Here is a 16,273-nt window from a genome sequence, read left to right on the forward strand (position 1 = left end):
CTGTGGAAACCCAGCTTCAGTGCTGCTGTTCTAGTCTTTATGTGCTGCCACTCTGTTGCCTTCCACACAGTCTGAATGAAGTAAACACAAGTCCAGGCCTACTGCAAGTTAATTTTGGAAAGACTTAATGAAGAGGTGTTTTTTTTTTTTTTTTTTTTTTTTTTTTTAAAGAATTGTGGTCATAAAATAGCAGATGATGGATGGACTTTGCCTTGGCTTTGTAATTAGGGCTGTATCAGATGGTCTAACCTTCCTCATGGTCTGAGTTGTATTTGTTCTACTCACTGCAATACCTTTGCCCCAGCACTCACAACGATAAGCAAAGTATGGCACTTGAGCAGATATTCTCACAATTGCTATGGTGCTTGCTGTCTTGCCTAGTGGCACATTTGAAGAAGTGTCTTGAGACCAAGAAGGATAGAGCAAGTGCTCTCATTGTCTGTTCAACTGCATTATTGGGAATTAATTTAATTTCTTTTATTACAAAAATAGAGACCTGTTTTCAGCATTAAAATAATAACAAAATCAAACCTTCTGCAGTTACTTAGATATTTCTTATTATTTTTCCTCACCCCCCCCCCAGCCCATAGATTCCATCATGTCCCTGTGTGGGGTGTGTGGGTATAATTTTATGTCATGTCCATACATCCATATGTATTCTACAAATGAAGAAAAAGCATCACATGCACTGTAGATAAACAGGAACAGGATGAAAGTTTTAAAGTGACTGGTTCTCCAACTAATGGGTTAGTTGATAGTTTTGTATTGAAATATTAAATCATTTTATAAATCTGTACTACTAATATGAATTTATGACAATATAGTAAATTATGTTCTCTGAGTAGAAGCAAATATGAATATCCTAATATATGTATGAATGTTTGACTATATAATTATTTGATAGTGAAGATGACATCAAACAGTTGATAGGTCCTGCTATTCAGAATCTTTTTTCTTTCTTTATTAATTTAAGTTATAAACAATCTTATTTTACCTATCAGCCCCACTTCCCTCTCCCTTTCATCCCCCCATACCCCCCACTAAGGGCCTAGGCTCTCCCCCATGGAGAGTATACTCCATGGGAGAAATGGGCTCCCAATCTTAACCTGTCTTAATGAATTGAATTCTACTTCCATTTTCTTCTGCTTGTATTAAATTTTAGCCCGTTACTCATTTTTTTATTGTTAATTGATATTAATGAACTCAATTATTTTCTTTTATGTATAAAATTTTAAAGATAGCTGCATCTATAAAGAAGTTTGAACATTCCATGCAAACACACTGTTTAGCAAGAAAGTTAAACACTAGTGTTCCTGTTTAAAGTATCAGTGGAAAATAAAATCAATTAAGCATGCAGATATTGCTGTACTTACTTACATTGGGCCCCTTATGTTCTTGATACTGTGCTGGACCTTAAATACATTACAGTCAACATGGATACTAAGTATGGTTGTAAAGTATAGAAATACTGACATTTTGTTAGGTACTGCTGCCATTAAATGTATGTAATCTTTTCAATAATTTAAAATTATAATTTATAGGTGGCAATTGAAGTTTATTTTAAAGTCTGTGCTGATGAAAGTATGTACGCATAAATGAAATATTATTTTTCATGTAAAGGAAACGGAGCTCTTATGCTTAGAATCACTACTTCACAATTAAGAGAAATCACTCCATTAAATTATGCAGAAAGAGAAAATCCATCTTTGAGTGGCAGCAATGTCTCAGGAGTTTAAAAGGTCAGGCTGGTGCAGAAGGTGCCAGCTTTGCCACTCAATGTCATGCAGAATGCTGTGACAGCCAGGGCTGATACAGCTGAAAATATCTGCAGTCTTGGAAGCCTTGTAAGTTTCAGAAGGTCATTTTGGCATCGGGGTAGTAGTGCTGATTCACAGGGAAGGTCAAACTAGACAGCCGGGTGAACACATAGGTTGCTGAACCCAGGGACTGTAGAGTTCAGAGCAATTGCCAGTCACAGTAACTGGGTGTTGCGTTCTAATGGGTTGTGACTTCATTGAAATATTTATAGAGTAATGTGATTTACTTGACTGATGACTTTTAGATTCCCTATAATTTGCAAGTTTGTTATTCACCTCCAATTTGTCTTGGTAAACAGGATGAAGGCTGCCTTAGTGTTACTTATGTATGATGTCCTTCATTAAAAAAAAAAACAACAAAAAAAAAAAAAACAAAAAACAAAAACAAAAAACAAAAAAACCCCACAATTGTGACAAAGCACAATCAGAAGGGAAAATATGAATAGGGGAAGTACTTGAGATGAAATTGAGCATTACATTTATTTCCACTTTGCTGCAACTGAAGCAAAATCTCTAGGAAGTAAAAAAAAAAAAAAAAAAAAAAAAAAAATCCCACTTTTAAATACAATTTCTTTCTATCCTGTATTGTATTTTACTTTTAACCCTTAGATAGTTAGTCAGTGAAATACTGCAGCGCTGCCCTTGGTGAATTTTGAAAGGATGAATTTCTAGCCCTTAGGAAGTGGATTCTGAAATCTTCACCTGGGACCCTTTCTCACTTGATCCCAGCCCAGAGGTGTAGCTGCTGATCCATTTCTGTGTAGTGGCTCCCTTGAGACCAGTCCCCAGGCCTTACGGTCATGGCTTCCCACACCCTACCTTGTCCACTGCTATGTCAACAATGTGCCTTGTTTGAATTTCCTATTTTTTTCCATGTCAGTTGAAATAGTCCTTTCTGCACTGATGGTGCTGCCTAGTGTCAAAGAACCCTATCACTGAGTTAAACAAAGTCATCCATACCCTCCCTAGATCCCTCCCCATCCGGAAACCACCTCTGACCTCTTCCCTTTAGCACATCAGCTCTTAATATTAATAATACCTCCTGTTGTATGTGTCTCACCTTTCACAATATAGTTATGTTAGTTTATGTCCTGATATAATGAGGAGCAGCACATTCCTCATGGGCTAGATCCATGTATCCCCTGTGCTTGTGTAATCATTACACACGATGATTCCACCTCTGTTTATTCATTTAATATGGTTATTTTTAAGGAAAACTTTGCCCCCCCCCCCACGCTAGTAGGAGAAAGAAGGACTTAGAGAAGTAGCACTTGCAGTTTTTGTTCAAGGAGATATTTTTGGGCATTGGAACCAGTTTTAATCTTTTTGGTTTTGACTTTTGGTTTTGATTTCATAAAACTATTTCATATTCATCATTTCTTTTTTGCCAACTAATATGGTTTAAGCTTAGAAAAGTCACCTATGCATCTCAAATACTTAGTGCTTTCTTCCTGAAATACTTTCTTATGGTTTTATGGGCTGTCAAAAATGACACGATGGGGTGATTTAAGGAACCCCATATTCTCTGCTGCTTTGGAAACTATTTTATTGGCTTATTTAGATCAACACTACTGTATGTCTCCTCATTTGGTGTGTTCCAAGGTACATTCTGCTTTGTCCGTATGGGTTTTTTTTCTGTTCACATGTTTAAAGTTCTCTGATGAGAGCACTGAAGAGAGGGTAGGCTCCAGTGTTGAGTAGGTAAGGGAAAATCTGCTCGAGAGCCGAGAGCTCAGTCAGCCTGTCAGTACTTGGTATGCCGAACTCTGCAGCCCATTCAAAACAGATTAATTACTGTATTGGAGAAAGAACTGATAGATATGGGGCTGAGTGTTTCACTTCTTTGTATGTGATGGATGTCTGGTGTTTGCCATATGTTTAGAGAAGGTGAGCATCCTTCCCTCAGCTCTGCCTGCCTGCCTGCCTGCCTGCCTTCTTCCACAAAAACTGGAAACTTCCAAGCAAACCACTAGAGATACAGTAGTGGTCCCTCCAATACCTACGTCAGTCAGCTTCCTACCTTTCTGCGGTTTTGCTTTTTTTTTTTTTTTTTTTTTTTTTCATCATTGTCATTTCTCAGTTTGATACTAAATTGGCAGCATGTGTTTTTAATGAAGTTTAACACTTGGAAACAAATGACCTGATTTTGAGTTCATATTCTTTCTTTTGGCCCTAAGGAGACACCAGTCACTATGGTATGCCAATATCAATTGCTTGTTCACAAAGGAGTAAGATAGTGATATATAGCTATAGTAAGATAATGAATATGGATTTTTCTTATATTCATGGAAAACAAATAGCACATCATGAATATAAAATATATATTATAGAACATGATGTATTTTATTTTGATAAATCAAAAAATAATGATTTTATAGCAAGAAGTTTTCTTTAAGAACTCAAACATTTCTCATATACATATACATATATGTGTATATATATTTGTATAATTGTTTCATAATTTATGAGACAATCAAATAGGAGGAAAACACAAGTTCTGACATTGCTATCAGACTGTTGTTTTAGTTGCCCCATGTTGTCATCTGGATACTCCTTAAAGCCAAACAAAACAAAACAAAACAAAACAAAACAATAAAAGCAGGTTAAGCTTTCTTTCATGCCTACTTACTTGGGTAAGTTGGACATGACTAAAACGTAACTGGTTGGTGACATAATGAGTTGTATTACATAGCCAGTGATGTGGAGGGTTATGTGTGATTTATGGCAATATTTACAATTTAGGACACTAGCTTCTGAAGCAGATGATACAATGTAACTAAAGAGCTTGTCACAGAGTCTTTAAACAAGGGTTTTTTTTTTTTTTTTTTTTTTTTTTTTTTTTTGTTTCTTGTTTGTTTTCCAGGGAATACATCCTAGGTTTTGAGGAAATGGCCAAGTACAGTGAATGGTTATTGCTGAGAGTAACGTTTTAGTATTAGTTGCTTACAGTTGCTGGAATTTTATGTGAAGAAGAATAGCCTAGAGATGGCAAACATGTGGAACTCTAGTTTCTAGCCTCAGCATCTGTGTAGGTGCCAGGAATACATGCTTGTAATAGTGAAGCCCAATCCATTGAGTCAGGTAGCTCAATCTTTCTGATGCATCCATATCCCAGAACAGTAAGTGTTGGCATTAATAAGCTATTGGCAGTTATTGGAGTTTGTTGTTAGCTATGCTATGGTTGTGTTCTGATATGCTATGGGAAGGTAAGTGTTCATTGGCTTTTAAGAGCGTATGATGCTGGTGGAAATTTATGGAGCTCTAATCACTGTCTCACTAGCAGGGTGTGGTCGGCTTTTCATGTTTCTTCATGGGTTACAGCTTTCCCAGAATGCACAGAACCTTATGTGCAATTAAAATCATTAGGAAGGAGTATTTTTCCCTTTAGCAAAGGGGCCAGATTTCAAACTGCCCTGCTAATTTGGTCAATATGTACTTCTTTTGGAAAGTACCAAATTCTAATAAAATCTTTAATTTTTTCTCCTGAGAAATATGGCCTCATTTTTGCCCAGCATCACCATAAAAATCTCATTGTCAAAAATAAGACTAGAAGAAATAGAAATGCCCATATCCTGCTATCTAACCATATTGAGTCTTAAAACTTCCTTTTCAGAATCTTTGACTTACGAACAATCTTTGAACAGGCAAAGTGAGAGGAGAGTGTTTTTATTTCCTGACAAGACATGTGCACAGGCACATGTGTGAACTATTGTAGCAACTATGTTAATCTAATGGGAAATGCAAGCCATTCCAGGAAGGCCGGCTCCAGATTCATAAATGACCAAAGTTGATCCCAGCAGTATGGGAAATGTGTTTGTGCTTATTTTGGTTTTCCAGATTCTGATGTGCCTTAGCTACTTTGATAACGTTTGGTGTTGCTTATAGAAGTTGTTAGAAAGTCAGTCTGCATTGGAGAAGGGGAATGAGATATTTTTGACATTTATAGAAATAATATGTAAGAAAAACATTCCTTTATTCACACACATTCACACAGTGCCACCTGAAAGCCTATAGGTGGGATATGCCTGTAGTCACTTCACACTGCACATCTTCTTTCTACTAACAAGAAGTAAACATATATTGCCCATCTCCATGATTGTCAATGCAAACATTTATCCATGTTTCTCACATTTCCTTTCTGACATATTACACAATTCAAAAGTTATACTTATTTATCTGTTTACTTTTTGAGCAATGTATTACTTTATTTTGACTTTCCAGAAGCTGGAGACTGATGCTACAAATGCTCCCATTGGCTGGCTGTTATTACTGAACAGCATTTGGAGATACTAAGGAAGATTTAGGTTCTCTTTAGAGGTGAAAGGCATTTGATGCTTCCCTGTATGTCACCACAAGAGAACTTCACAGTATAGTTTGAAGGATAGTATCTTCTCAAAGTACCTGAAAAATATCCAAGAGTATGCTTTATTGTTCAGAAAAGTAAAGTCTGGGAAATGCTTTCTTGGAAGAAATTTCTTATTAGTTCAGACTTAACACATGAACATGCCTTATATCTAAGGATTTATATTATTAAAGTGATGCAAGCATAACAACAGTTTTCCTTGATGAGAAGTCAAAAACCAACAATGACATAGGTGGCTCAGAAAGGGACTCCAAATAAAGTTGTTAACATGTAATTATATTGGCCTGTTTCTTTTGACATTGAGAAAGCCTTAAAACACATACAGTATCTTTATTAATTGAGATATTGTCCATTTATATATTAGAATAATAACAAAATTTGTTGCTATTTAATATCTTGGGTTAGGTAAGTATGTTATTTTATGTGGAACTATCCTCAAAAAATATTTAAGGCACATGAAGCACCCGAGTGAAAATGTTAGTGTATGTCTTCATTGTCTGACATTTATTGCTGTTTTAAATCAGGGAAAAGCAGAGGAACTTTATTCATTCTTAGTGAAAACATTATTCCTGTTTGTAAGCAAATATATATATATATATATATAGGAGCTTAGCTTAGGACTTTTTTTTTTTTTTTTTTTTTTTCAAGACAGACTTTCTCTGTGTAGCCTTGGGTGTCCTGGAACTCTATTTGTAGACCAACCTGGCCTTAAAGTCAACCTGCCTCTGCCACGAGTGCTGGGACTAAAGGCATGCACCACCACTGCCCAGCAAGCTTAGGAATTTTTAAAATAAAGCTCAATATATGTGATAACATAACAATATTGTATTGATGACACAAGTTTGTTATGTAGGTCAGATTTATTAATTGGTAGAAATGTCTGTAGGATTGCAATGATGAGTTCTGCAGGAGTCATGAGGTTTGATTTTATGACTTGGGAATTAGAAACACATTGGGGAAAATACTTCATTGATTTTACAGAAAGGAGCAAATATTTGTGTATGGGTCTCCTCCTGTTGGAATATAATCAAATAAGTATGTGGTATATTTCCTCATGAATGGTTTCATTCATTGTATTCTGAAGAAAAAATATGGATATTTAATTATAAAATGCTTTCACACTTTTTTGTTTTAATTAATTGGGCAACATATATGGGATAATTTTAAATAGACATAATCCATAAACTTTCTCTGAGTTTACTATGCTAAAGTTGAAATTCAGTGTTTGAAATACAGATCTTGCTGTTGAAAATGACAGTGTTCATACCCTTGTCTAGTTAAAAGTAGTGAGACTCATTCTATTATAATTTCAGAAGTCTCATAACTTACAGGACAGAGTAAATCTGGTGTGTACAGGGATTAAATTATATTTTGGGTGGGTTTTAAAGTGTATATGCCACTTCTTCAGATGTTACCTTTATAATGTGTGTCACTTGATTCTGCTAAAATGAAATATACATAGTTAATTATGGAGGAGATTGTAGGACCACTAGAGGGGAAGTTGGAACAGCATGGTGATGGCTATCACCTGTCATGTTATTGAAATATTAAGCTCCCTGGTAATATCAATCTTTTAGTTCTCTGGGTGATAAACTATACTTTTGAGTTGTGTATTATGTCATTAAGAAAATATATATTTGCCACTCATCTGTAGCATTGAACACTGTCACAAAACATTTAATTAGAAGTGCTACGGACTTCATTAAGGAGCTTGGTGATACTAGTATTCACAAAAGAGAAGCTGAACATTAAGTATTACATTTGCTGCTGGTTTACTGTGCAAAATAAGTTGTTTCTCCTTTAAGCATGGTTTACAGTCATAGTCCACAATCAGAATATTGCTAGAGCATTGCAACACCCTGTGAGTCATGCTTCATGTTAGTTTCACAGTGATGAATTCAGGGTTTTCCAGTGTATCTTTTTTTTTTTTTTTTTTTTTTTTTTTTTTTTTTGTCCAATTCAAGAGAGGTGATTTTTCTGTTTTACCATTGAAGATGTAACAACATTAACTTTACTGTTGCCTGTGTTCTGGTTTCTATTTATCACCTTGAAATGGTAAATGTTACAGACAGATCTGATACGCTACGTGAGGCTAACAAGATAACGTCTGTGTAATACATGAGTAAAGGTTTAGTGTTCCTCAAGAAGAACAGTAAAGCAGCATACAGTTTTATCTCCTATCTTCTTAGAGAAGAAATTGTCCACCACTGGCTGTTTGAACGTTATAAGAAAATGCAAAGGAATTATACTTTAAATTCAAACAAATCTTTTAACTTCACAATCAAGGAGGCATTTAAATGTGGTTCTGTTGTAACTTTACTGCCTCCTATTCTCTTGCCTGTTGGTATTGTGTTCACTTAATTATAAAGATGGAACCCAGACAGTGGAACTTACGGAAGAGACTTTCAGACTGGTGTTTGCATGTGCCAATCTGTATCTATATCATTCATATCTTTTGTTTACATCTGTCATGTCCATATCCCTGTCTGTATGCATATCTGTGTACCACCTATCTAAAGTCTTGTCACATGGTCATTTGTTTCCTTTTTGTTTTGATGCTCATCATGGAGTAAAAGCTAGCCAATGTTCATGGGGCTTCTGTGCCAAGACAGAAGCAGACAATGGGATAAGTACCTATTATCCTCCACTGCCCGACCCCTTCTTTCCTTCCAATGGCTGGTATCTGATGGGGTATCGTGTACTTGTCTTATACAAAGTCTGGGTTGCTCTTGGGAGGGGAAACTTGACCATTTTTGATAATGGTAGCCCAACTTGTTGTTTAGGTACAGGGCTAGTAACTAATATATGGAGCACATCTGTGATGTGATAACCACCTTGTAGTGTTAATACTTTTAACATTTTTTCTTACAAGATAAAAATAAATTCAACACCCACTTTTAAATCATTGCCTATATAGACATGCACATTATTTTTCTTTAAAAATCATTTTCTAATGTGAGTTCAGTTCTATAATTCTGTTCTTTAACAATAGGGTACCAAGTAACCTGTGCTCCTTCATTATCTGGCCCACCACATACCATTTGATTGTCTGGGGAATCAAACCTATGACGGAATGAGGATTACTCATTGGCAGACCTCAGATTACTTACGTGAGTTAGTAAACAATGTTTTCCTTGTCTGAAATGTGTCAGAGCAGGAGACTACATTGGCAGTCTCTGTCATTCCAGAGGACGTATGACTGAAAAAGATAACCTTCAGTCATGAACATGTTATGTGATGGAATCATGTTTTCCCCCCCCCCCCATAGTTGGCCCAGCTTTACAATGAAGGTGGTATGTATAGCAATATAAATAAGAATGGATTTGCTTGGTTGCAGTGATATGTGATGGTGTGAAGTACATTTCTGGGGTTCCAAGATCATAAGCTAAAGAGTTGTGTGTGTTAGCTCTTACTTGGGCAAATGTTGAGGCAGGGCACTGAGGCAAATGTGAAGAAAGCATTTGGCTTTTATAGGATTGTCAACTTCTTTTGAGCTATAATAAAGTGATCAGTGTGGGACTTACAGTGACATTGATATGGAGGTGAATGACACAGGAAGACAACAGAAAAGCAGCTTGTGTAGATATGTCAGTAGACTTTGGTTTGGGGAGGACAGTGCACAGCCACGCAGGACTTTCTTTCTTTCTGGTATGGCATTTTCAGGACTTGTGAAGACTAAGAATGAACTGCTGTGTGAAGGTAGCTAATCAGTGTCTATAGGTCTAAAGAAGGAGAGAGAGTTTGGGAAGGAACCAGGCAAGGCTAAAAGCTTGGAGAAAGCTGGACAGGGCAGGACTGTACCAGAAGATGGAGTCAGACAAGCAGGAAGTTCAGGGAGAACTCATACTCAAGGGCAACTGTTTGAACAAAGAAATAAATGTGACACTCAGTAACCACCCACCACTGAGACTGACTGAAACATGGAGGGGATTGAGGTGGAGCTGTCTTGAAGGTTGTGTGTAAGAGAGGGGACTAACTGTTCACGCTTGTAGAGACTCCTAGGCAGATGGGAGGGCTTGTAGGACCCTAGACTATAGCGGCGATGGACTGCACATGTCTTCAGTGTTTATTTGAGTCAATCACATGTGATTACATGTGTGTATGTGTATGTTACTTTTGTGTCCTTGGGTAAACTTGGTCCTCCTTAGTAAACAATCATTTATATACACATGCCTTTGGAACTCCATCTAGTCTTTTTTTTTTTTTTTTTTTTTAAATCAGTGTTCTCAGGTACCAGAGATGAGTGGTGGTGTTTCTGCCCTTGGAAACATGTGCTCTAGTGGTTCCGACATATAAGGAAATAAAATCTCCACAGACAGGGACTGGTGTGTAGAGGTAATTCTGAAATGGTGGTATTAGTGTGTGAGTGAGTAGAGACAGATGTGTCGTCTTTGGCTTTCCCAGTAGTGAATGGTGGCTGATGAAGTGTTAAACAGTGTGGCCCTGAAGTGGTGGTGACACATGTGCGTGGTGTTCAAGCCATGGAGGCTCCAAGAAATTGTGAGTGCTGAGCAGAGACTTGGGAGAGCAGGGAGACTTGTCAGAGGGCAGAACTGACCTTGCTCTGACAGAGCTAAGCCTTAGAACCTGAAGACTCTTGAAAACATTCTTCCACAACACAGTGGCACTTCTTCCATCCCTATTAGAAATTGCAGTTTTCTGTTTAGTGTTTTTCAAATTTAAGCTACTTTGCTAAGTAGCTTAGATTTTCTCTGAATAATATTAAGAGTATTAGTATTAGTCCTAAAAATTAAATTGTACTAGATATACATGCTTTTTAGCATGGATGCTTTCATATCCTGTATTCTAATTTCCAAAATTATAAATGCACCATTTATGGCCAGCTTCTTAAAAAAAAAAAAAAGTGAGTGCAATTACCATTACTTTGTGTTGTTGGTGGCTTCAAATGTGCTAGTTAGAAAGCTTTACTTTCTTCACTGACAACATTCAAAAGGAAAAGCAAAAAAACAAACAAACTAAAAAACAAAAAACCAGGCTTTTGTTTTTTTTAAAACTGGTTAAATGTTTGAGAAGTTACTTGTCCTATTAAAAGAGAAAGTAAGCTGGTGAGTAAAACTGCCCTGTTCTAAGGAGTGGTCTCCTAAGTTAACAGATCATCAGGCATCCGCCTCTGCCCCCACCCTCTAGCATAGTGTGGGACTGAGCCTCCAAAGTGCATCATGCTGCCCAAATCAAATTGCTCACTTAATAATTAATGTTCCTGCAATGGAATCACTTTCTCCCTGGAGGTTGACTTCAGATTCACCAGACACACTGACAACACTACACTCCTTATTCTCGCCACAAGACCTCAGCCACTGCTTTAAAAATGTCTGAATAAAGGATGCTTTTGTTCATCCCTCGCCTGCCTGTGATATAGTGACAAAGTGTCTGATGGCTGAATGGAATAGTTTTACAGTATGAGTGCTGCTTTCAGCAGAGGGGCAGGACTTGGGCTTCAGGAGGAAGTGAATTGGATAGGTCAGGAGAATGTACCATTTGTAAACACCCCTTTCCTTTTTTATTCACGTGTCAAGGCAGCAGCAGGCTGCTCAGTGTCCACCCCTGTGAAGAGTCAGAACGAGAGCAGCTTGGACTTCAGCTGCAGTTTTTAGACCTTGCTTTTGATTTCCCTGTAGTGATTGTCAAGTCCTTGGACTTGCGTTAGAAGCTGTTTGAGCTGTTTGGAAACTAACATGGTTTAGTCCACTAACTGCATGTTGGGTAAATTCAAAACCCACATGCTCGTCCTCTTGCAGTGGAATAAGTCACATCTGATGGACATTTTCTGTGCTTATAGCATAGTAATGAACGTCTGACAGGCGCGACCTTTCATAAGACAACCCACACTATTGGCTTTCTGCCCAGAATATTGCTGCAACACTATCTGTGATTGGTTATCTCTCTATCATGCATTGCTTCACAAGGGGAAACGGCCCCCTTTTTAATAAATCTACGATGGCTGGCTGCAATATGCCTCACTGTAAGTATTGTGTGTGTGTGTGTGTGTGAGAGAGAGAGAGAGAGAGAGAGAGAGAGAGAGAGAGAGAGAGAGAGAGAGAGAGAGAGAAACTGACTTTGAGTTGCTTAGTCTGGTATCACATGGCAAGGTTGTGCTACTATAGGACATCATTGAATGCTACTTAGTAAATCTTAACCTATCTCTTTTCTCTACAGGTTGGTACTAAGAAGTGCCTTTCCTGACGTCTCTGCTGCTTGGAACCGCTTCTAGAGCAGCCTCTGCTTTTGCCTTGCTTGCTGCCAGCTAGACTGTGACGACAGCACATCCGCCCTCCACCTCTAGCCCAGACACCCCCATTTCTACTTCTAATCAGGAGAAAAGCTCTGAGTATCTGCCATTGCCCTAGGCTGCTTTAGTTTAGAAGAAAAGTTTGCTGAAAAAGTAAGATACCTTCTGCCAGGAAATCAAGGAGGAAAAAAAAAATCATTTTCTCGATTTTGCTCTAAACTGCTGCATCTGTCTATGCCAAACTAATCAATACCGATTGCACCACCCAACTCCATCGCAAAGTCAGCTGTGAGGAGATTCCCTGTCAGACAACTTTGCTGAAAGCAGCTTGGAAAGTCGGTGTCAAAGGGTCTGCCACGTTTTCATGCTTGCATTTTGGGCTCCAAATTGGCACTGGGAAGGGGTTACTGAGCACAAGGCTGATTCCAGGCCCTCCTTTAAGCACCCATCTACTTACAATCCTGGTATTTCTCTAAAACCAAAACCTCTTTGAATTAACAGTTTCATGCTGTGAATTTCTAGTGGAGGTCTTTCCCTTGATACTGAAGTCACACTTTTCCACGTGCCGTTAAAGCAGGGAGTGGGGAAACAGCCTTCTGGACATTTTCACCGTCATTTCACAGTTTTAAGTTTTATCAGTTCCTGTTTTGTTTTGTTTTTGTTTTGGTTACGGACTTTTTTTTCTTTTCCTTTTTTTTTTTTTTTTTTTTTTTTTGAGAGGGGCTTGGGTTTATTGGTTTCATTGAACATTTAACTACCTGTAAAAATATAAACATGGCTGTTAGTGTCACGCCAATTCGGGACACAAAATGGCTAACACTGGAAGTATGTAGAGAGTTTCAAAGAGGGACTTGCTCACGGCCAGACACGGAGTGTAAATTTGCACATCCTTCGAAAAGCTGCCAAGTTGAAAATGGACGAGTAATCGCCTGCTTTGATTCACTGAAAGTGAGTAAATATTAAATACTTTTAAGGATATGCAATGACTGATTGAGGGGTATGGGCACACAGTACTCTTAAGTTTGGGATTATGGGTTTGCTTTGTAACACTTTAGTTATATAGCATGTCATGGTGTTGGACTGGGGTACTTAATGAGATATAGAACCAAGTCCAGCCCAACTTTATTATAGATAACTTTCTCAGGCTTTTTAACTCCAAACTCCATGATTTCCCCTTTTAGAGCAGAAAGTATTGTGTATTGGTACAGTTGTGATACAATGATAGCAAAGCGAGAGTCTTGTTCAGCAATGGTAAATGTTCATGTTCAGCAGTTTCATATATTATAAGGCCAAGATGGTAGCGGATTGAATATGAGTTGTTTTCCTTTGTTGGTAAACTTGTCAAGCTGTTATAAATGAATGGCAAATTCTATGTCAGCTGTTCATGGATACATTTTTACTTTTCTATGAGATAATTTTAGTGGCTAAAGCCATGCACTTTTGGGAAAACTTGACTAGAATTATGATTTCTTTCAGTTGCTATAGTAGCTTATCCGAACCACATACTTTATTGGATGTGGACTTTATAATAGGTGCAAACTAAGTACTGTTATTCATTGGATTTTTCATATTGAGGTAATACATAAGTTCTTTTTCTGTGAGATTCTTGCCAGTTGTTACTGTGTTCTCAGTCAGAAATATTAAAAGTTAGCCTGTGTGCATGATAAGAAGAAATGATTTATTCTAGCATTTTTATCGAGTTTGAAATGAATCTTGTAAAAGATAGCAAACATGTCTTTATTTTGAAAAGCAAGGAAAAGATTAGAATTGTGTTTTGGGGTACCTAAACTTTGCTTGGTGTAATCAAATGCTAAATGCCTACAGTTAATTCTTTGGCTCTTCCATGATGGATCACCATCATATCTTCACCTTTGTAGAAGTCTCATAGATTCATGGTGTCTTTTTGAAAAACAAACCACACTGTAATCCAAGTGCTTTATTTCATCACCTCAGAGTGAGCTAGAGGTTAACCATTTCAACCGGTTGTTTTTAGATCACTTTGTGATTTTTCACTTTGGTAAAGTTTTTGCCGAATGTTTCAAAGCTTCAATATTAAGAATAGGCTAAGAGGAGGTGTGTGATAGTAACTACAGACCTGTGTTAAAATGGCAGGCTATCGGCAGAGTCCTAGACAAGGATAAGTAGGAGTTATCAATTATGACTTCCAACACCCTTCCTTGCCTTGAAACACATTGATAAAGGCACAGTGTTGGTACCTTTGTGGACATTAGTCCTAAATTAATGCTCAAGAATTCAGGTGAAATTAGAGACGGGGATCCATAAAACAAGGAGCAAAGGACTAATTGCTCTTGTCGGTAACCAGCTGTGTTCATAAGTAACTCCTTTTTGACCCAATTCCTAGTAAATCCAGTTTTTAATCCTATTCATAATTGGTGGTGAACTCCTAGCTGTAAAATGAAGGACATTACATTTGGCTGTAACATTGAATGGTTTCACAGGGTTTGGAAACATTATGAACTATTAATAATCAGTTTCTATTTTTCCAGCTCCAAATTTTTTTTAAAAGTTACTGCTCACTGGTGGTCAGAGAACAGTCCCCCTTTGAGTAAGGCAGCAGTCCTGCTTACACACACGCTGGCTGTGTGGCTAACGAGATCCAACAGCCACATGAAGGACTTTTTAAAAGCAACAACAACAATAATGTTAACTTTTCAAATTTATTCATGAGATGAATTTATTACACCAGCTAATCACAGAAAACTTCATCCTTTCCTTTTGGTTTTCTGAGACAAACTGACATTTACAGTTTAAATTTTTTTTTTTTAAATTTGGCAAAGCATTTTTTTTTTTTTTTATTTGAGTAGACAGACAAATTAACACAAACTTAATTGTGATGGAGCATTATACCCAGATAATAGCTCCTTAAATGTTAGTGAAATAACTATTAAGAATCAGTCAGCTCTGTTTGGTTGTGCAGTTACATATTCGTGTTTCCCAAACAGTTTCGTGTGTCCCTGCAAGAACCCCTAATTCTTTATGTGGTGTTTGGAATTCCACCTTTTAGCTAGCTGTCTTATGGTGTTCATTTTTGTGGCTAAAATAGATCCAGAGCACATCTTAAAACACTTAAAAGTATCTGCATGACTCATGCCTCGAGTTCTGAAGTTCGGGAGCATTCCGAGGCTTGCCTGCCAGCAACCAGCAAATCATCTCCATTGTCTCAGAGTAAACGGAAGTCTTACAAATAAAACTTGTAATATCCTGATTTCTTTAATGAAATGTGCATTCTGTATTGCTTTTCATTCCCATCCCAGCCTCTTTTGAGTTCTTGAGCCACGAGATGGAGGTAGCTTGTGTAATCTACTATTTTTAGAAAGTTAGGAAAGCAAACCAAATACTCTCTGAGAGGACCCTGTGAAATGGCTGTACCCTTCAGCTGTGCTGTTTCAGACCTTGGCTGAGCTCCCAGGTGACTTAGGTTTATAGTTGATTTCTAGATAGAAGAAGTGAAACTGTCCCCCACCCCGGACACCCACAGACACCCACAGAGACACTGAAAGACAGACAGAAAGACACACACACACACACACACACACACACACACACAGAGAGAGAGAGAGAGAGAGAGAGAGAGAGAGAGGGAGAGAGAGAAGAGAGAGAGAGAGAGAGAGAGAGAACAAGTTGAACAGTAGAAAACCATTTATCTAAAAGAAAGAAATCATTAGGCCTATTACTGGAGATTATGAGAAGAAAATTAGCTGATAGGATTTCATTGGCACACTGGTGATTTTAAGTTTTAAAGATGGAATTAAGGTTAAATGTAGTACAGTAAAACAGTTCTAGTTCATAATAAATGTGTTGCAAATGTTGGATTGTGGTAAG

The 16,273-nt window shown here is 37.5% G+C and overlaps 1 protein-coding gene across 17 annotated transcripts in view; it reads left to right on the top strand.

The window, feature by feature from the left end:
* The window catches only part of Mbnl1 (muscleblind like splicing regulator 1), a 164,418-nt gene that overhangs the window by 37,246 nt on the left and 110,899 nt on the right, over window positions 1–16,273 (top strand). For 13 of the 17 annotated variants that reach the window (XM_051177011.1, XM_051177010.1, XM_051177017.1 and 10 more), the window contains exon 2: window positions 12,358–13,378. The exons of 3 other annotated variants lie outside the window; for them this stretch is intronic. In XM_051177011.1, coding sequence (XP_051032968.1) covers window positions 13,205–13,378 — 174 coding nt within the window. In that variant the 5' untranslated portion in view covers window positions 12,358–13,204. Of the gene's footprint in view, window positions 1–11,880; window positions 12,164–12,357; window positions 13,379–16,273 lie in introns of those variants that run through there. One more of the 17 variants, XM_051177009.1, reaches the window with a different exon arrangement.

The sequence above is a fragment of the Phodopus roborovskii genome, unplaced genomic scaffold (assembly GCF_943737965.1).
Source record: "Phodopus roborovskii unplaced genomic scaffold, PHOROB, whole genome shotgun sequence".
Taxonomy (NCBI): Eukaryota; Metazoa; Chordata; class Mammalia; order Rodentia; family Cricetidae; genus Phodopus; species Phodopus roborovskii.